Here is a 20,915-nt window from a genome sequence, read left to right as displayed (position 1 = left end):
ACAACAGCATCAGCAGCTCAGCGGAGCAAGGTGCTGTTTTTCTCAAGCACAGGAAGGTGAATCACTGTTCAAGTCAAACAGCAAGAGTCACAGATATTTACGTCAAAACCAACTGCACAGACTACAGCAGCAAGAAGCTCCTTGCACTGAACTCAAACAGTGTAACTACAGAAACATTTCATCGTAGCAGAGTAAACAAACCTGATGTTCTCTCCTGTGGAATGGAGCTGACATCAGAAACACTTCAGAGGAGACAGGATTATTTTGCGACATTTCACTGACAATGTGTGCGCTGTAGGAGAAAGCTTTGACAACTGACTGGAGAAGTCATCGGGTTTGAGAGAACAGACCTCACTTGTCCACAGCAGCCCGAAACCAAGACATGAAGATGCTACTGAAGAAAAAGACTGAGCTCGACATGTCTTTGAGGCAATATCGGGAAGCAGCAAAAAAACACCAACAGCATGTTAGGGTATGCAGTGGGGATGATGTGTTAAAAATGTATAATACACTATTGTGTTCAATTCTGGTCACCATGCTGCAAAAACCATAGTCCCACTCTTGGATCAAACAGATCCACCCCTGTGCTCAGAGGAATGTCCTGCCTGGACATTGTCCGGCTATAAAAACAGAGAAGACTGCGAGGGAGCTGACTGAAGGATTCCAGATCCTCGGACAAAGGCAACACAGTGGGCTCCTTCAGGAGCGACAGTGACATACTAGCCAGAGGACAGAAGTGTGAGAAGACCTGAGAAGAAACAGCTGGATGAAACCCTCAGGTCAATTAGCTACCATCAACTGGTTGCCAGATGTCTCATGTTCATATGTTCTCATCTTTCCAGCAGTCGTCTGTCTGCTGACGTGTGACTTTTCTCTCATTGTGCAAAACACTGGGATGTGCCAAAGCAATATAAATCCCTTCTCAATGGTTTCCCGTACATTACTTGTAAGACATAATATTCGTTCTTTGCAGGATGCTCTTCTGGAAATCTACTGTGGAAATCTGGAGGATACAGAGAAACTGAAAACCTTCAACGTTTTGAAGTTCAGTTCAGTTTATGTGTCACATGCACAAGTGCTGTGAAATGCCTATTTGCATGCGTGCTTTGATACAAAGACATTAAGGAATCATCAAAACACAAACACAGAACAGCAGCAGCAACAACAACAACAACAACAAGTTAAATAACACACAACTTGAAAAAACCAGTGAAACTCAGAAAAGCAGTGTGAGAAGAGTAAAACCCATCAGTGTGAGTAGTACTATACTGTAGGTGTAGCAATGAAGATGTGTTTAGCCAGTGGCAGGGGTAGAGTGCACTAATCTGACAGCTTGTGGGAAGAAACTGTCTCTGACTCTGGAGGTTCTGGCCAGAGGGGGACCAGAGGGAGGGGGAGAACAGGGAGAATCCAGGATGACTGGTGCTCAGCGATACTCCCAGCCTCCCTGAGTTGTAAAAATGATGATAAAGAAGATTTGCAATTAAAAAAGCAAATGGAATACTTCATGTTTTATGTGGAAACAACATGAAGCTTGATGAATAATTGACCAGATTATTAATTGCCCAAAGGCTTGAACTGAGAAGGGGAAAGGTCCTGGTTTAAAACATTGAATTTAAAATACTGAGCCAGAAAATGAATCCCAGAAGACCAGAAGCCCAACCAGGACCTGAGTTTAACCCTGCTTACAGAATCCACATTCTCCCTCAGTCACACATACACATTCCGCCCAATAATCTCGGTTCTGTGCTCTGACTGTCTGCTCTCTATTGCAATGCCCTTACTGTGCTGGGAACAGAAATAACGCTACAAGCCACTAAGGAGGTTTGGTGGCTACATTCACCAGAGCAAACAATTTTTACATTCCAAATCAAATGAATGAATTACCTGAAGATAAAGCCAGTTTAGGAAACCCTTTTCAACAGGAGTATTACTGTACCTCTGTTTTCCCATTTCTACTACAATTAAGTCATAAAAATTAAAATTTTAAACACTTATTTGAAGTGACAAGCAGTTAATATAAAAGCAATTCACTAATAACAACAGCATTTGCATACAATAGTTTGCCCTGCAATCAGGAAATAGAGGAGCCTAAGGCATAGACATACTGCTCTATGTACAGTACCTGTACAGGTCTTTACTGACATCAGCCTATTTCTGATGACCGTGTGATGATATGAGCAGAGCTCCATGGCTAAAGAGCTCACACAGCATGAAAAATCTCTCCACCTTTAATTCCAAATAGAACAGTGTTGGAATAAAAAATCTAACTGGATGTGATTACCTTATAGTTCCCTTCCAAAAGGAACATTCTGTACATTCTTCAGTCTACTCTCCTCCAAAGGATTCTGGTCCAGATTCGTCAATGCTCTTGAATTTTAAAGTCAATGGACATGGTACAGAAGCTGCTTCCATTTAAATTTAATTTAAATTCCCAAACCCCCAAAGCAACTTCTTACATTTCCCTCTTGGGAATAAATAAAGTATTTTCAATTGAAATAGATGAAAAGAAATTCTTACCTGGTGCATCGGCACAGAGCTCCTCAGAGTTCTGAGGTGCGATGATTGCAATCAAAGCTAAAAAAAGAGTAAACAAACAAGAGGCGCACAATTAAAACACTGAGGGGGAAACAAATATTGAGAGATGAAATATAAAGCTGAAGTGCACTTTTGATCTGCATGTACCAAGAAAAGTGATGCCCAGAGCCATGCTGCTGAGATGTCTGTTAACAACTCAAGATCATTGCTCATTTTTAAAAGATTTTCATGCCACACCTTCAGTGGAGAAGGGGCAGTACTTTGTTGTTTTTCATGTCCAAATAATAGTACACTAAAAAAGTAAAAGCTTCCGATACAAGCGTAACATGCTGAACAATCAGCAGGCCTGGATCTTGTCCAGAGCATTTTCCTGAAGTGATTGCATCACCTACTGTATCTGCTGTAAATTCTCCTGCTTCTGGCAGCGAGTAAACTGGCCAAGCTGTGTTTCAAGAGTTTACAATTATTTAATACCATCCACCCATGTAACTCCTTTCTGAACTGTGTCACTGACTGACTGTTTCTGGCAAGGAGGCCAAACATGCCGATTCTGTAAGAGGGAGTTACAGTAGAAAAGGATGAGAGTTCATAATAACACAGCTTCCATTAAGTGGGTATGAAATTACTTTATCTTAAAGTTACCGCATCTTTCAACAGAGAGCCACATGCTCTAAAACCCTATAGTCACTTTTGCTACTGAATACCAAATACAGCTTACAATTACAGCCCAAAACAGCAAGGAGACTGGCTGGGCTGACATGGCTCCTGTGTGCAACTCGGAGTGGCACAGCACTCATGGGGAAAGACAGGGTGGGGGTTGAGGGGCCCCCAGTGGGCTGATGGGGTTCTTGGGCTGGGTTTACTGCCCCACACAAGGGAAGTGTCTTACTGTGAGTCACTGAGTGCATTAGGTGCCTTTTCTCTATTTGCTAATAGAGGGGTGTCCACACTGGGCCCTCTTCGACACAGGTCCGTGTCCCACGTGCTGTCTGTCCTTAGAAACCGCAGCAATGACAGGACGGCCTGACCTTAGTTCAGTCCCCCTCGTGTGAGGAATGAAGCCGCAAGTCAGCAGAAGTGAGTGTGAGTCTCATAAATCCTGGCGAGACGAGATCGACTGGGACGGAGGGGAGGGAGGGGGGCTGCAGCGTCAGAGGCAGGGCTGGGCTTTTCCCCTTGCTGGAGACGAGGAGGGTCATCCAGAGCCAACGTGACTGTGCACCAGCGCACCAGTGCTCGAGAAATTACAGTCATAGTCTTATTCTGCTCCGGCGTGAAGAGCTCATCACCCTGCTTTCCAGATCACAGCCCTCTCCTCACTCTGGGTGGCAGCACTTCCACAAGGAAAAACTGCAAGAATCCTGCAGCAACTGCGAGCCTGTGAGGCTTGAGGACAGAAGACAATCCCTCTCCCGCCCCTCCAGCGCCCCTCCTGCTGTCCACCACATCTGTCTGTGTCTGTTCCACGCGCTCGGACCCCCACCCAGCTGGCCCAGGACCAGCAGGCCTTGGCAACACCGACACAATCCTCTGGGTGCCTGCCCACCAGGAGTGAGCGATGGTCCGGGGCCGTCGAGCTGTCCTCACTGCAGGTGGCCAGCCCGTGGGCGTGGGGGGCGGTGAGAGAACATCCAAACCGTTCATGTGCCCACACAGAGTTGGAGAGATGCAAAACAGCTTCCCACAGTGCTACTTGTCTTCAACAGTAAGAGTTTTAACTTTTTGCCAAAATTGGATATTTTGGAATCACAGCTAAAGCTGGTAAAATTAAAAATCCCTATATGGGCCAAATCACCTTCATTGAAACATTATGTCTTAACATTCTCTGAGAGCTATTAAAATACACCTTCTCCAGATTATTGTGAGATTCTGGCATCAGAGGTGGGAAGTACAAACCTTTGGTAAAAAAAGGTACCTAGAAAAGGTTTCTACTAAAAGAGATTTACTATTTATGATATTTATTACGGATTCCTCCAAGGAGATGATGAATAAAGACCGGATGGAGAGCTCTGTCAGACTGGACACCTGTCAGTAAAACTAGCTTGAGTTTAAAATGTATTTTTTATTTATTTATTTTCCTTGTGACTGTAGGAGGGTTTGGGAGCAGGAAGTGCAGGAAGTAGTGAGAAATTATATTCATTTATGAGCAGAAATTTTACAGGAACTCTTCTTACTAACAGACTGATAAGAACTTTCTTACTCTCTGATCTACTGCCTTCATGCTCATAAGACAAGTAGGGTCTTTAAGCAGAAAAGAAAAAAATAATAAATGTTACATAAATTATTGCAAATATAATAAATGCCTTAAAAGCCAAGAAATCAATACAAGGCTATTTCACCCTTACTCCTGTCCATTTTATGCTAGATTTACAGATGACAGGAACTGCTGAGCTACAGTATTTCTGTTTTAAATTCAATGTGTTACACCCAGTTTAATAGAACAAAGCTTTTGATAAAGTTCATCATAATAACTCTCAAACTGCGGGCAGTAGGTGTTCCAGGTGAAACAGGTTTCTGGACTGTAAACTGGTTAATAATGGATAGAAAACAGAGCATAGGTTAGGGCTGAAAGCCCTGACTGGGATGATGGAATTAGTGGGCTACCATAGGGCTTTGTGTTGGCCCTATCTGATACAGCTGCAGGAAGACAACTGGTCAGGTGACCGAGAGCAGTGCCTCATCCCTCCAGAGGCTTCTGGGGAATGTAGTCCTGACTGGAATGTGCTCTCACACACTGTACACTTTCTACATTAAACATCATGTACCAGATGACTGTCCAGTCTTTAATTTAGGCTATGTATTATTGAATGTGCCTTGCAGCTTCTACAATGTTTGCTAATCCTAATTTGGGGAGTGAAGCACAGGCTTTCTGGGTCAGTCAGTGGATTTCTAACATCTGGAGGACAGAGGGCAGAGCCTTTCTGTGTCCCATCCATGTGACAAGGACTAGCTGTGGACTGAAGGATTCGATGAGTTTTTCTGAGTTTTTGTGAATCTTGGGAAGCACTTATTTTTGTGAAGGGTCTCAATGGAGAGAGTTTTTGGCAACTGCTTTAGGCAAGTAAACAGTTTTGCAGGTTGGTTGTGTTAGTTTGGGATTTCAAGAAGTTATTTAGAAGGTCAAAGTGGAGCTCAGGGTTTTGTTTTGGTTTGGTGTTTGGATGTGATATGTTTGCTTATTTCATGCACAGTCCATAAAGAGCACTTCAGCATTTTCAGCCTTACAGCTGTGTGTCTGTTGGCCTGGTTCTACCAATTTTAAAGATCCCTTTATGACATAACAGTGGGTTTGCATAAGAGTTACATGCATGTACCAAAAACGCAAACTATAAATATAAAATAGGAGACAATGAACTCCAAGAAGCTAAAGATAAAAAAGACACTTTTAAGCCAATTATTTACATCTTGAAATTATTAAGAATTATATTTTTTACATCTTGAAAACAATATGGGAAAACAATGTATAAAACATAAAAAACTTTGCAGTCAGACATTTTCCTTCCTGGCAGGTGCTTTTCAAATTGGAGCTGAAATCTACCAATCTGGTCATTTTTATCTGTGTTTTAATATTACATCACCTTGGTTCCCAAGCGTGAAGAGGTAAACACAGTGCTCTCACTGTGCGTAATCCCAGTGAAAAACTGTCAGTCATGCGGGCAGCAAAGTGGTGCTGTGGTTAGCCTTGCTGTCCTGCAGAGCTGGGGCCCTGGGTTCGATTCTGGCACTGGTGCCTGGAGTCTGTATGTTCTCCCGATGTTTGTGTGGGTTTCTCCCCACAGGCCAAAGATATACTGGTGGGTTAAGTGGCTTGTGGTGTGAGTCTGTGTCTGTGTCCAGGCTGCACCCTGCCTTGTGCCCACTGCTTGCCAGGGTTGCACAGGGACCCTCAATTGAAAGGTGGAGAAAATGGATGGATAGATAGATGGATATCAGGTAAGGCTTTGCTATGAGAGAATGAATGACATCAGGTAGACTTTTATACAGCACATGTTAATGCTGCAGGTACTCTCTGAGCAGCGCTAAAGCAGACTGACAGGCCGAAACCCAAGTGCAGGGCTCCGGAGAGCCGAGAAGGCAGCAAGACTGAGGCGAGGTAGAGCAGAGGTGAGCAGGAGGAGGGCTGCCAGCAACGGGAGTGAAAGCGTGACCTGTGACCTGTGCCAGACAAGTGGGGGGCGTGCAGAGATAGAGCTATCACGGCTCCAGTGAGCTCAATGTCAGAGCGTCAGTCTAGCAGATAGTGAAGCCTTGAAGACAGTTGATTGGCTGCCTGATTGATCAATCGAAGGTGGAACAAGGAGGCGGCTCGAGGTAGCAAGGGCTTGTGGGAACGTCCTACGTTCAGCTGTGCCATTTACTGGAATGAACTGGGCTAGATCAGTCTGGCAAGGCCTGTGTTACACTGCCCAAGGGCACGGCAACAACATCCCACAAACCAGCTACGTGCCCCGAATCCTATGTTACAGGATTTTTCTTTACAACATTGTCATGCGTATACAAGGGGTGGAAATCTGGCTGTCCCAAAAAAACAGAAACATGGGACTGGAATGGTGAGCCATACTGACACCCACAGTTCTGGGAACTGAGCGGATGTGCTGATCAATGTTTTTGGCATTAAAGGGAGCCAAGCCTGAATTCCAGCAGTATGGAACACTGCGAGATTCCTTTGGAGTGCGACATTCAGAGATTACATGAAAATGTTATAACTTTTCAGATCAGGCTGAGGTACAGCTCTGTTCATTAAGGAGAGTCCCATGAGAAGCAATTCTACAGACAAACACAAGGAATTTGCCTTGAATAGGCATTGAATTCTGTAGCTGCAATTTTAATGTAAATATAGTTGGAGGACAATAAGTCAAAATGCAAAAATATTCAATTCAATACAGAACGTTTTATTCATCCTCAAGGAGGGCAATTTAAAAGCTCACCAATCAGAGAGCGGTTAACCAACATCCTGGTCTCTTTCAAGAACAAGCCTGGATGAGGTCCTCAGATCAGATCTGTTAGGTGCCCTAAACTAAATGAGCAAGCTGGGTTCCTCTCGTTTGAAACCTTTCTCATGTCCACATTCCCAGGACCAGAGGAGTATTCAGAGATGCCGAAGAGAAGGAAACAGTCGAGCAGCGAGAGCACACAGTCTGCTGATCCCCTGCCTGCTGCTGCAGGAGGCTGTGTTGCCGCTACAGGCTGTTGTATCACAGAAAACATGACACCACTCTGGTCGACTCTGGAAATGAGAGCACAGAGCTGCAGAAAGTAAGAAGCCTTACTTGAAAACGAGCTTCATTCACATGCTATGCTTGAAAGACATGGGATTTCTGATTGATTTGCGCAGTATCTCTCCTTAAACTACAGTGCAAAACCACAATGTGATAAACTCTGTAGCTGGCCCCTTGTCCTTGACAGATGAGAGTGTCAGCTTCGTGAAGGTCCTCCTGGCCTCACGTGCTACGATTTCTTCCATCCTTCGTCTAACTGTCGTCGACTCTGTTTCGAAACCCTGCTTCTGAAGAGCCTTCCACTGCCTGGCAGAGTGTATGACATGGGACACACAAGACTCTACTTCTAGCACAGCTGCGTATTTCTGTCGCCTCCTGTCGATACGTACTGCATGTGTCTGACAGAGGGTCATTCGTGACAGGTGCCACTTCAGTAATCATATGGCGTCATTTCAGTGGTCTGATTACAAACTGGCCTGCAAAGTTTAAAAACCGACTGAGACACAGTTACTTATGGGAAAGCTGAACCCTTGATTTAACTGAACCCTTGGCCACTCGCCCTTATCATGGAGTTAGTTTGCTCTGGGCATCACATTGCCTCCACTGACATTCCAGGATCTAAACATTCTATTTCACTTCATGCTGATGAACATTGGGTTTATTTCTGATATTGTTAGCTCAGTTCCCCATTGACTTTTTTGTCTTCTGCCTCGGTGAAACAGCTGTACCCACTCATGTTCCTTTTCAGCACAGTTCTCAGACTGTTTACTGATTCAAGCATTAATGTTCCTGCCTCCAGCAAATTCTGAACATGTCTGATCCTCTTAAGAATATCAAAGCAGGTCCTCTTTGATCCTGTTTACAGGTCTCCCCACATGGTAGGATCTCTATTATAAATATATTCTGTTTTCTGTGATCCTCCTACTGTTGTCTACCAACTGTGCCTGTGCTTCTAACGAGGTGACAATGGTCAGCTCTCTCAAGGGCTTCCTCTAGGTGTAGTCGGAGGGGTAGGACATTGCCTGGGGCTCCTGAACAGAAACATCTGAAGACAGCACTCCTCCAGAGGCTCCGGGGGAGGCTCGATCTTTAAAAGGTGACTTAGAGTTAAACTGATCTTCCAGAGAGATCCAGTTAGATAAAACATTTTCAAAAAGCTTAAAGTCTGAATTTGGAGTGAGTGGTTTGTAACAGTCGAGCATTTTCTGATTTTAGGTAGCAGGGGAGATAAAGCTTTGATCTCTATGAAAAGAAAAGTAGCGTCTTGTAAAAATGTATTAGAACTGAATTTAACGTTAAAGGGCCACTGTGCTCCTACAGTGCCAGCAGCAGCTGAGGCAGAAGGTTGTCATAGACAGGAGATTTCTGCTGTTCCACAGGTTGAACATCTTCAGTTCTTGCAAGATCAGCCTGAGAATTCTGTGATCTTAAGCTTTGTGCAAGATTCAGATATATTTAGAGATGAAGCCTCAAAGTCAATATTTGTTTGTGAAGGATTTGAAAACAGTTTAATTATTGATTGAAATCACCTCAGCAAGGACTAGATACTTGTTTTGTTTGTGCAAAAGATCTACTAGAATGTTCAGCATTAACATAATAAAGCTGACTTGTCTCATATACTAGGAATTCTGAACTAAAACTGGTGAGGCATTAAAATATTAGATTAGATAATTCTTTATTGCCACACAACAATAGTTAGTGGAATTTCCTTTCAGTACAGCAAAGAACACTGAAGAGACATACATACAACATATACAGTACAAATTTAAATAGGACAGAAGCCAAACAAACATTGTCACATACATATGTAAACAATTTTCCATGTAGCAGCATAATTATACAGTGGAATTCAGACCTCGTATGGCAGTGGGAAAGAAGCTGAGGTTGAAGCAGGCAGTTCTTGAGAGGAAGGATCTGAAACGTTCTCCAGAAAGGAGAAGCTGAAAGAGATGATGAGCTGGGTGAGAGGGGTCTGAGATGATTTTCTTGGCACGATTGGAGGTGCGGCTTGAGTAGGGAGATGAGATAGAAGGGAGTTCACAGCCAACCAGCTGGCCCTGTAGGCAAACTGGTGAGGACCCAGCAGGGGAGATGTACTGTACTGTGCTTGAGGTGCTTAAGCACTAGACACTCAAAGGCTTTCATAGCCACTGAAGTCACAGCAACTGGTCTGTAATTGTTGAGGTGAGATATTTTTGGAGATTTAGAAACAGGTATTATAGTAGATGTTTTAAAACTGTGAGGGACATTCTGCTGAAGAAGTGAAGTATTATAAATGTTGGTAAACACAGGAGCCAGTTGCAGCTGCATCTGACGAATTGTCTGGGCCTGTGGCTTTTCTTTTATCTTTCAGGAGTCTTACTCCCTTGAAAGCTATAATTTAATTATTTATCTAATTTAAATTGCAGTTTATAACAGAGATTTGTTCATTGCCATTTTTATTGTAATAAGGATAAAAAATTAAAAAAGCCTCTACACTGAAGCACTCAGAGATCTTCCTAAGTGCACGAATTTCAGGAGTCTTACTTGGTTTGAAAACTACAAATCACACCACACCCCAGTCTGGGTGCACAGACTGATAACAATCTTAAACCAATACCATTATTATCATAACACAAAAGCTCACTACAGGAAGAAGCGTTTGTTTAATTAATGGAACAAGAATGAACATCAAGCATGGCTTTCGGCCACTTCTCAAACAGATAAAATAAATCATTCTTCAATTCGTTAAATGGAAAGTGATAAAATAACATACCAGCATGTTTGAGAGACAAGCGACAGGCCAGATGACTCACTAGACTAGACATTTTGGTAGTGCAGACACAGCACAATCTCAAAAAAATTCAGTTCAGTATAAAGCCCACCAATATCTGTCTGGACTCATTAAATACGAATATGTAAATATTTACTGTCAGGTCTGTGATGTTTTGTGGAAAGAAGGGCAAAGCTAGCAGAAGTATTCCCACAGCAGTACAAGAGCACCATTGTTGATGTCTGCGCATACCGAGACATGTGTATGCAAGCCTGTCTTCCCCTGCGTCTTCTTCCTGAAACTCTCTTCACTGCCCCAACTCCTCTCTCACACCCCAGACCCCAGGGAACCTCAGATCCCAGGGCACCTATTTTCCCACAGGCCTCCTCTGTCTCTCCAGAAGTAGTCTGTTCAGACTCTGCACCTGCAAGTCCCATGATCTGCTTATCTCTTGTGACTGGTGACTCACATACTGCTCCAGTTGTTTACATTCCCGGTGTCATACTGTACATTTCTTTATGCATGATGTAAATGTTGCTTTGCACAAACCGCTTTTACTAAGATTTTACAAAGGCACAGATTACCTTAGCAAAACACAATGACCTGATTTTACCTGCATGCTCAGTGTGGACGGGGGATGTGGAGCTCATATATTTGCAGTGATAATTTCTGTTAACTTCTCATTTGTTGTCCATTTAGTAAAGGTTATAAATTCTGTGTGTTGGCACAGCGAAGCCAGGCTGACACGGTCTCAGACAGCGAGAGACAGTCGGGAGTGACACATCCAGGAGAGAACTGCAGCCTGGGACAGTGACTTAGCTGGCCAATAACCTCGATGACCTTTAAACTGGTCTAAACTGGTTTATTTAAAAAACTAAAGCCGCCTCGAAGCACTTCATTTAATCAGGATGTGACAGGACTGGAAAAAAACATGAGCAGTAAATGTTCACATCCTGGGTTTTGCCTCTCTGGCCTGGTTCTTTGCCGACTGCATGTGCTAACAGTGGCTTGGTCCCAGCACAAACAAGAACTGTAATTTTCTCCAAGGCATCCAAAGAATTCAGCCACATTTCCAGAAGCTATTAAAAACAGCCAAAGCAGGGGCTGCCAGTGTTTTTCAGTGCCACAGTCCGGGGATGTCTGGCTCCAGGACTGGACCAGTGTCGGTAGACATCAAGACAACAGTAAAAGAGGTAAATTGGACTTGGCGTGAAAAATAGGGGATTTCCTGCAAATGAATTTTATTTTTAGGAATGCTACAGAACAGTGTGAGGTGTCTCATGTGGCCAGTCTAAATCCCTATGCTAGGAGCACATCCTGCTCTCAACACATTCCACTGGTCTGCACTGCGCTGCCCACGCTCTGTTCCTGATGTACGTCAGGCCTGGCAGCAGGACCAGGCAGGACACCAGTGGCACAGAGGCAGGTGCCAGCCCCTTCTCCACTCCACACGCACACTGCAGCCGCCACAGGCGAGACACAAGTGCACACAGCAGACTGCGCTGGCTGAGCAAATAAAGCTTTAATCATCTACAATAGGTACAGTTAGAAAATATTAGGTAATAGTAGTTCAGGTGGGTAGCTGCGTCACCATGCGTAGGCTGCAAAGGAACAAGTAATGTTCCTTTGAACATGACCCCTCCCTGACCTTGTCAACATCTTCCAGGATCCATGGCTCTGTGTCCTGCCAGACGCGCACTGACCTGCCCTGTGTGAGCAGTGGTTTACATTCCTCTCCATGTCACTCTTTTTATTGGACCACAGGCACCCACTGAAGGCAGCCCTATTAGTGTGGCTGCAGTATGAAGCGCTCTAATCTTCACCCACAGAGCAGGGGGATCCCCTCATTCTTCCCCTTATTATCGCCCAGGAATGTGGGATGTCTGTGTCTTGTGCTCCTGGCAGTGTGTGTGGAAAACAGCGCAACTTGACTGGCGAACACAACCCCACAAGCCGTACATGTGGAGACGAGCTGATATTCCTGTGCTGTGACAGGAAGCGTGGACAATACTGCCTTGTACTTTGAAAACGCATGACGATGTCACAGAGGTAAAAGGGAGGTGGTGGGAGATGAATGTTTCTGTGGCAGGCTCCTATTTGGCTGTTTTCCATTTCGATTTGTTCTATATCTGGCGCTCGAGCTGCGGAGCACTGGATTGTGTTCCTGCTGATCCAGGGGTCCTCTGTCCCACTGACCCCCACACAGCAGTGCAGTGACCCCTGGGCTGGGAGGGAGGGAGTGGGGTCCCCGCTGGCCAGACAGATGCTAATATTACTGTCTCTAACCAGGGCTGTGCTCCAGGTGGAAATGAAGTAGGACTGTAAGACATTGAGAGATATGGTAAGGCACCATGCAAATTTAGGTTATGTAAATGCATGGTATAACAGTGTGGAGACACACAGCAGTTTCCCTGTAGTGAACTTTTCCAATGGACTATGACTATTTTACACAGGGACTCATGAACTGTGATACAAACATGAACACAAGCTGGAGATAACTTCTTCATTGTGGATCAAAGTATAATTATTGCTTTCAAGGCAGCCAGCTGCCACAAGCCACAAGCTTTGTGGCTCTGCAGGCCACAACTTACCATTTCTATCCTAAAACAAATTCTCCTTTGTTCACCTAGTCTCCAGGCTGCAAAGGAAGTTGTATGGGAGGTGCCCATATCTCTGTCAGAGCTAAGAGCAAATTGCCAGGTATTGATGGCATTCCTCCTGAATTGTTTTCTCATATCTGCTTAGGAGGGGTGTTAATGCTGTTTTAATATCCCTATTGGGAGCTGGTTTCCAGTCCTTGCCTGCTCTGTTTTCTATTCTGGAAGGCTTCAGTGTGATGTCAGGGTATACAAATGATTGGCTCAAATCTGCATTACTCCAATGGAGAAAGTTGGCCTCCCTGCCAATGGTCAGATGCACTGTTTCTCTGAAATTGACCATGTCCCTGTCCATACACTTGTGATGTGGTCATGTATGGAAGACAGGTTTCTTTTTCTGTATCCACTATTTTAGACAAGGACAGTCCTGGCTCTCATCTGGTGCTCCTGTGTCTGGATCTCTGGCAGCAACAGGTCTGGCAGGAGCAGGCCTCAGTGACACAGGGTCAGGGTGCGAGCTGGTGCTCCTGTGTCCAGCAGGAACAGTCTAGCAGGAGCAGGCCTCAGTGACACAGGGTCGGGGTGCGAGCTGGTGCTCCTGTCCAGCAGGGTCAGGGTGTGAGCTGGTGCTCCTGTGTCCAGCAGGGTCGGGGTGCAAGCTGGTGCTCCTGTGTCCGGCAGGAACAGTCTAGCAGGAGCAGGCCTCAGTGACACAGGGTCGGGGTTCGAGCTGGTGCTCCTGTCCAGTGGGGTCAGGGTGCGAGCTGGTGCTCCTGTGTCCAGTGGGGTCAGGGTGCGATTGGTGCTCCTGTCCAGCGGGGTCGGGGTGCGAGCTGGTGCTCCTGTGTCCAGCGGGGTCAGGGTGCGAGCTGGTGCTCCTGTGTCCAGCGGGGTCGGGGTGCGAGCTGGTGCTCCTGTGTCCAGCGGGGTCAGGGTGCGAGCTGGTGCTCCTGTGTCCAGCGGGGTCAGGGTGCGAGCTGGTGCTCCTGTCCAGCGGGGTCGGGGTGCGAGCTGGTGCTCCTGTCCAGCGGGGTCGGGGTGCGAGCTGGTGCTCCTGTGTCCAGCAGGGTCAGGGTGCGAGCTGGTGCTCCTGTGTCCAGCGGGGTCGGGGTGCGAGCTGGTGCTCCTGTGTCCAGCGGGGTCGGGGTGCGAGCTGGTGCTCCTGTGTCCAGCAGGAACAGTCTAGCAGGAGCTGCCGGGAGTGACACCAGAGACACGGAGTGTTGCTGCTGATGTTGACAGGTCCAAAACATTGTTCAATTCATTGATTTATGTTCACTTTTAAACAGTAACAAAACTACTTCACAAAAGAACATAATGACCATGAGAAAATAATCACACTCCCACCTTCTTCCTTCCTATTCTGAGCTATTCTCAGGTTGGAGTTACACTGGGTGGACATAATCAAGGATATTTAAAACAAACATTTTCCCAGAAACACAAACAGCCAGTTTAGAAACTGGAAGAGTCTGGTCTTGATTTGACCGCCCATTGAACTGAAGATCCCAGCAGTCCAGATAAATGACTCTAAGACAGGCCAGCAGCTATATCATCCTGGCCACCTTCCCCCCTGGCCTTTACCAATCATGGCCTCCTAATAATCCCCATCTCTGAACTGGCTTCATCACTCTGCTCTCCTCCCCACTGAGAGCTGGTGTGTGGGGAGCGTACTGGCGGTATGGCATGCACTACTTATCAGAACTCTGAAAACCACATCATTGCCAAAGCCCAGGATGTGAATTATCTGATTTCTGATTATTTGCACATTAAAGCCACAACCCATGTGGTTTCGTATTCAACCGTGAATTCTTCAGGGCTTAATTGACTCTTTGCTTACTTCACTCGTCCCTGCTGCCCATTTCTCCAAACTGCAGCAGGTGAGAAGCCCTACAGGATGCCATCAGGAAGGATGCAATCTGTCCTCTTCCGATCTAAATCTTGGGGTCACAAACTCTGAATGTTGGGTTTGTACAGTGTGGGTCTAAATATAAAATGAAATGATCAAGGAAAATCATTAAGGAGCTTTGTTGTTCTTTGACTCATTGTCAAGAATGTTTGGCACTGTCAATGGGAGTTTACCAGATCACTATCCGGTCACGATGTTATGCATTACAGTGTGTTTGGCACAGTCTACCCTGGGGAAACCAGACCGCCCCTGGCTGTAGAGCTGTGCCAGGTCTGTGTGTTTACGTAAGAGTCAGGTGTGTGCTTGGGTCTGCGTCAGATGCAGAGGGAAGCTTGTACTGCTGCCAGGTCTCTTCTCGTTCTCCCACCTCTGTTTCCTCCCAGTGTCTTGACTGTGTGAAAAGGCTGAATGAATACAGCCAGCTGCTCCCACACACAGAGTGAGGACATAATCACTTGTCATGTCTACCTGCACACTTTCAGCTGTCATCCACAGTGCTGACTGGCTTCTGCATGACACACTCAGCCCACAGTTATTGAGTCACATTGCCTGCATTACATAACTGATATGTGAATATGGCTGCATGTAGCCTACTCCTAATTTCCCTCATTTTCTTAAATTGCTTTATCAACTGCTGGATTTCCTCTCTCTCACATCTGAAAAAAGCTCCACGGCCGAAACATTGTGTTACTTTTCTTCTCTTTCAGTAAGGAATAAACCTTTACTTGTTCCTTTGCAGCCTACACACCTGTCTCTGACCCAAGCACACACACCTGTCTCTGACCCAAGCACACACCTGTCTCTGACCCAAGCACACACATGTCTCTGACCCAAGCACACACACCTGTCTCTGACCCAAGCACACACATGTCTCTGACCCAAGCACACACACCTGTCTCTGACCCAAGCACACACCTGTCTCTGACCCAAGCACACACACCTGACCCTGACCCAAGCACACACACCTGACCCTGACCCAAGCACACACACCTGTCTCTGACCCAAGCACACACCTGACCCTGACCCAAGCACACACCTGACCCTGACCCAAGCACACACACCTGTTTCTGACCCAAGCACACACACCTGACCCTGACTCAAGCACATACCTGTCGCTAACCAAAGCACACATCTAACCCTGACCCAAGCACACACACCTGACCCTGCCCTATGCAGCTGCCTACTTGAATTACTCCTAATTGTTTGCCATTTGAATTATTTTTTATAATTATGTCCCTGTCAATTCTGAGATCCTTGATTCCTTTAGGTTAACGTCCTGTACTTGAATTATCTTTCTGATGTATGGCGCTGTACAGTACCCCCATGGTAAAGTCCGTATTTCATGGATATTTCCTGTGTATCCAGAGGTGTGATTTTCTAGTCTGTGCTTCACATCTTTAACCAAATTTAATACATGAACCTTCTAATTAATTTTATTACCACAAGGACTACAATCTGGTTTGCTTCCTTAACAAACAGTTATGTAAAAAGCTTGTCCCTGTAATATTGTGATACTAATCTGATTACTCACTTTTTTCAGATGTGAATCACTATAATGGACAGGGGTATGACAAAATTATGGAAACCCATATTTTGAAGTATTTAAATTGCAATTAAAAAGGATTCGACCTGTGTTTCTTATTAATTTCAATATTACTGATCTATTTCTGCTATAAACGAAGTCTTAAAATCAAACCTTGAATATGTGTTTCTAAAGCAGTATCAAGAACTAATTATACACCATTTAGCCAGCAGCTGTATCACCCTGCAGCTCCCAGCAGTGCAAGCCTGGTCAGTACCTGGATGGGAGACTCCTGGGAGAGCTGAGGTTGCTGCTGGAAGAGGTGTTAGTGGGGCCAGTAGAGGGGTACTCACCCTGTGATCTGTGTGGGTCCTAATGCCCCAGTATAGTGACTAGGGGTGGAGCGGTGGCTCTGTGACTAAGGATCTGTGCCTGTGGCTGGAAGGTTGCTGGTTCAAATCCCAGGGCTGGCAGAGGAATCCTACTCCACTGGGCCCCTGAGCAAGGCCCTTCACCCCAACTGCTCCAGGGTGCTGTGCAATGTCTGACGCTGCACTCTGACCCCAACCTTCCATTCCTGTCTGTGTGTCTCATGGAGAGCAAGCTGGGGTATGTGAAAAGACAAATTCCTAATGCAAGAAATTGTATAGGGCTAATAAAGCGATCTTATCTTATCTAGACTGTAAAAAGGCATTGCCTTCTGATGAGATGTAAAACCGAGGTCCTGACTCTTTGTGGTCACTAAAAATCCCAGGGAGTTTCCTGTCACCCCAGTATCCTGGCCAAATTCCCCCCGTCCTGTATTGATGGCCTCCTAATAATCCCCATCTCTGAACTGGCTCTCTGCTCTGCACTCTGCTCTCCTCCCCACTGGGAGCTGGTGTGGGGAGCGTACTGGCACATCATCCAGGTGGGGCTGCACCTACAGGTGATCCCCATCACCTGTAAAGCACTTTGAGTGGAGTGTCTGGAAAAGCAATATATGAGCATATAGGAGTATAAAGACTTACATAGTCCAGCACTAGATATGTGTTTTGATGTGATAATTTTGAGTAGAAGCAAGTTCTCCGGTTTCTCCTCCCCCACTTCTCCCCAGAGAAGCGCTGCGGCTCTGTACTGTATCGTGGATGCAGTCAGCAGGGGCGCCACATTCTTCTCAGACCAGCCCGGAACCTATAAGCGCGGTCTCGGTTCACCCTGCTCTTGGGGAACAGTATCGGTGGGACGCCCGGAAGGAGCTGTCTTCGTTTTTATCCTCCTAAATAGTCCTGTAGGTTTTTCGACCCGAAGACACTGAATTCCTAGTAAACTCGGTGTCACTTTTCTCTAGATTAATTGTAAGTAGCTTGCGGGTTTAATTTTCTCAATCGTTTTTACTTTCGTGATTCTTGTAGAATTGGTGCAAATCGTTACAACTAGGTTTAATAAGGCAATGGATGTGACAGATGGAAACGAGAATAAGCTGGTGACCTGTGGTTTTGGAGAAATAAATACAAGTATTACAATCACGTCGTCTTTGTAACGCCACGATATAAACTCACTCCGGTGTTTTGACTAACGGGCGGTCGTGTCTCTCCCTGCAGCGCCGGGGGTAGCTGCGCCCCGACGCGGTGCCATGAAGACCCCGGTCAGCGTGCTGCGGCTGCCCCGGGGGCCGGACGCCGACGGCCGCGGGTTCGACCCGACCTCCGCCCGGTTCCAGGCGCTGAGCGCGGCCGGGCAGCCGGGCCGGGAGCAGCGGGCGCGCTCGGAGCTGCGGGAGCGCTACCTGCGCAGCCTGCTCGCCATGGCCGGCAGCCCGGTGCGCTTCAGCATGTACGGGGGCGTCAGGGTCGCCGCCACCTTCGGCGCTTCCGACGTTGACATCCTGAACTTCCAGGTGGCGGAGCTGCAGACCCCGCTGGGCGTGCAGAGGGCCGCCGTGCTGCGCTGCCCCGATATAGTTTCCTACTCCCTTGAGCTGTGAAGACGGGCGACCGCAGTTCGCAGAGACCAGCAGCCTTTTAACAGGATGAGACCTACTGTATAATACTGGTGCCCAGCCTTTTGAGTGAGGGTGGATTTTATTGTTTAGCCGTTTTCTAATAAATTCTTCAGCTGAGATGCGTGTCTTGCAGCACGATTTAAAAGATTTTTAAATTTGTTATGACCTTTGTGGTTTGTTAATGACCTTAGATTCTTTTATCTGGGTTGTGCACGTCGAGGTCGGTCTGTCTTTGCGTTTAGGATCAGGACAATCACTTGTTTACCAAAATACAGTAAATTCGCTGAGGATCAAGTACTAGTCGACTCCCGGTCAAATCAAAGCGCGGCTTTCACATACTAAACGTGTATATAATATTTTTCAGGTGGTAACAATAGGTAATAATGGTATGAACATATAGAAAATAAATGGCCGCATTTACTGAGGAAGAAAGCACAGTGCTCTGTTTAATATCATCCCTTCGTTTCCCTTCAACATCGCTTAGTCCAGCAGAGGGCTGCAGTGTGTCTGAGAACATCCGGTCAGTTCAAGAGGCCCGGAAGGAGGCGCTGTTACGGGGGCGGCCAGCAGAGGGCGACAGAGCGCCGCCCGGGGTCCTGCTGTGTGGAAGCGGGGGCGACGCTTCCCCGCTTGCGAAGCGCTTCGCTATGAGGCAGAGGAAACGGCTGCAGGTGGATTTCAGATATAATTGTCTGGGAGGCTGGAATTCCTGGCACTCGGCCGTTGTGAAATGGAGGACAGTCTGGTTTTTGTTTCACCAGAAGGCAGAAGTCAAAGCTTAAGCACTTCTGCATGTCCTCAACCCTTCGAGCAGTTAATTATTTAATGATATCTATAAAACCTGGTAAAATGGTCCCAGGAGGACACACATAAAGGCCAGCTCTGAGCGCAAGGCCGGCTGCCAAGTCAGTGCTTTGACTTTTATCATTTATAATTATTTATATTGATAATTTATAAACCACCAGGTCACGAAGTGAGCCTGTAGCAGGGACAAGGTAGTAAATCATCTGGAAAGTTTCAGCCTGGTGCTGCATTAATTGACTTTGCCCATGAAGCCACCTTGATCACAGCGGCTGGTTAGCAGGGGCTACAGTGACAGGCCAGGTGCTTAAGGCACTGACTCGCTGAACAGCTCCCTGAGTGATCTTACTTCCTCCTGTTGTGTCCTTCAAAAATGCAGAAGTGACTGGCGCTCGGACTGGGACCTTGTGGGTTCGGGTCCGTGGTGCTGTCCTCTTGGGCAAGACACTCTGCCCAGAGTGCTCCAGCGACCCCAGTGGTCAGAATTGGCACCAGCATGAGGCAGAGCGGAGGCTCTGTGGCTCAGGATCTGCGCCTGTGGCTGGAAGGTTGCCGGTTCGTTTCCCAGGGCTGGCAGAGGAATCCTACTCTGTTGGGCCCCTGAGCGAGGCCCTTAACCCCAACTGCTCCAGGGGCGCTGTACAATGTCTGACCCTGCGCTCTGACCCCCAGCTTCTCTCCCTGTCTGTATGTCTCATGGAGAGCAAGCTGGGGTATTCGAAAAGACAGATTCCTAATGCAAGAGATTGTATAGGGCCAATAAAGTGATCTTATCAGCATGTAAGACAAAACTTAAACCTCGGCAAGCTGCTTTGGATAAAGAGCTTCTGTCAAATAAGGTTGTAATAAAGTTTCCGTAAGTTGCCAAACTCGTATTTCTTTTCGCTTTTATTCTTGTCGTCGACTTGCAGGAGAAAGCAGATCTCACAGACTGCCCTTGGAAGGCTCTCCCGTGTCCCCCTGCTCTGCTGTGTCCACAGCTCGTCTGTGTGAGTCTGATGCAAGAGGCGCAGTGCAGTGGATCTCTGCTGTCTTCTCCTCTGGAAGAATTTGTTTTTTTTTTTCTTTCCTGGCTGCCTGCCTCTGGCTCTGAGTGAAAAACATCCTCTCTGGGGTCTGGCAGCCTGTGGGGTCATGATGTGGGGAGTGTGTGGGGGGCGTGATATTGGCACAGCAGAGCTGCGCCGTGCTGCCACCACCACAGCGGGCAGCGGGAAGTACATTCCATCCTTTCCTGTTTACAGCCACTCGCTTCCTGTCAAACTGAGGGAACTTGACTGTGATAAAAAAATCACCTCTCCACAAATTGCCAGCACAAATATTTCTTTTCAGATTCTAAATTAGCAAGATGACTTAGGACTTTTTTCCCCCACTTTTTTCCAAAGAAAAGACAGGAAGAGTCTGAACCAGGCTTAAAAGACGGTTATTATCTGACTAATTAGTATTATCACTTAAATTGTTCTGTGAGTGTGAGTGTCAAGCTAGGTTCCTAGAGAGCTTCAAAGTAAACCAATTTCTCCACAGAATTTTTCATCTGCTTGACTGGTCTAATAACTGGATCAATTAAGCAATTTTAATATTTTCTCAGCGTCTTTC

The 20,915-nt window shown here is 46.3% G+C and overlaps 1 protein-coding gene across 1 annotated transcript; it reads left to right on the top strand.

Annotated features, from left to right (window-relative positions):
- The first annotated feature begins 17,737 nt into the window (after positions 1–17,737).
- Positions 17,738–20,188, top strand: gemin7 (gem (nuclear organelle) associated protein 7). The gene is made up of 2 exons (XM_088910440.1): positions 17,738–17,871; positions 18,118–20,188. The coding sequence occupies exon 2, from the start codon at positions 18,150–18,152 to the stop codon at positions 18,498–18,500; it is 351 nt and encodes a 116-aa protein (XP_088766566.1). The 5' UTR covers positions 17,738–17,871; positions 18,118–18,149; the 3' UTR covers positions 18,501–20,188.
- Positions 20,189–20,915: the final 727 nt, after the last annotated feature.

This window comes from Atractosteus spatula, chromosome 3 (genome assembly GCF_055471065.1).
Source record: "Atractosteus spatula isolate fAtrSpa1 chromosome 3, fAtrSpa1.hap1, whole genome shotgun sequence".
Taxonomy (NCBI): Eukaryota; Metazoa; Chordata; class Actinopteri; order Semionotiformes; family Lepisosteidae; genus Atractosteus; species Atractosteus spatula.
Note: the sequence above shows the minus strand (reverse complement) of the source record. Positions and strands in the feature narration are given on the sequence as shown.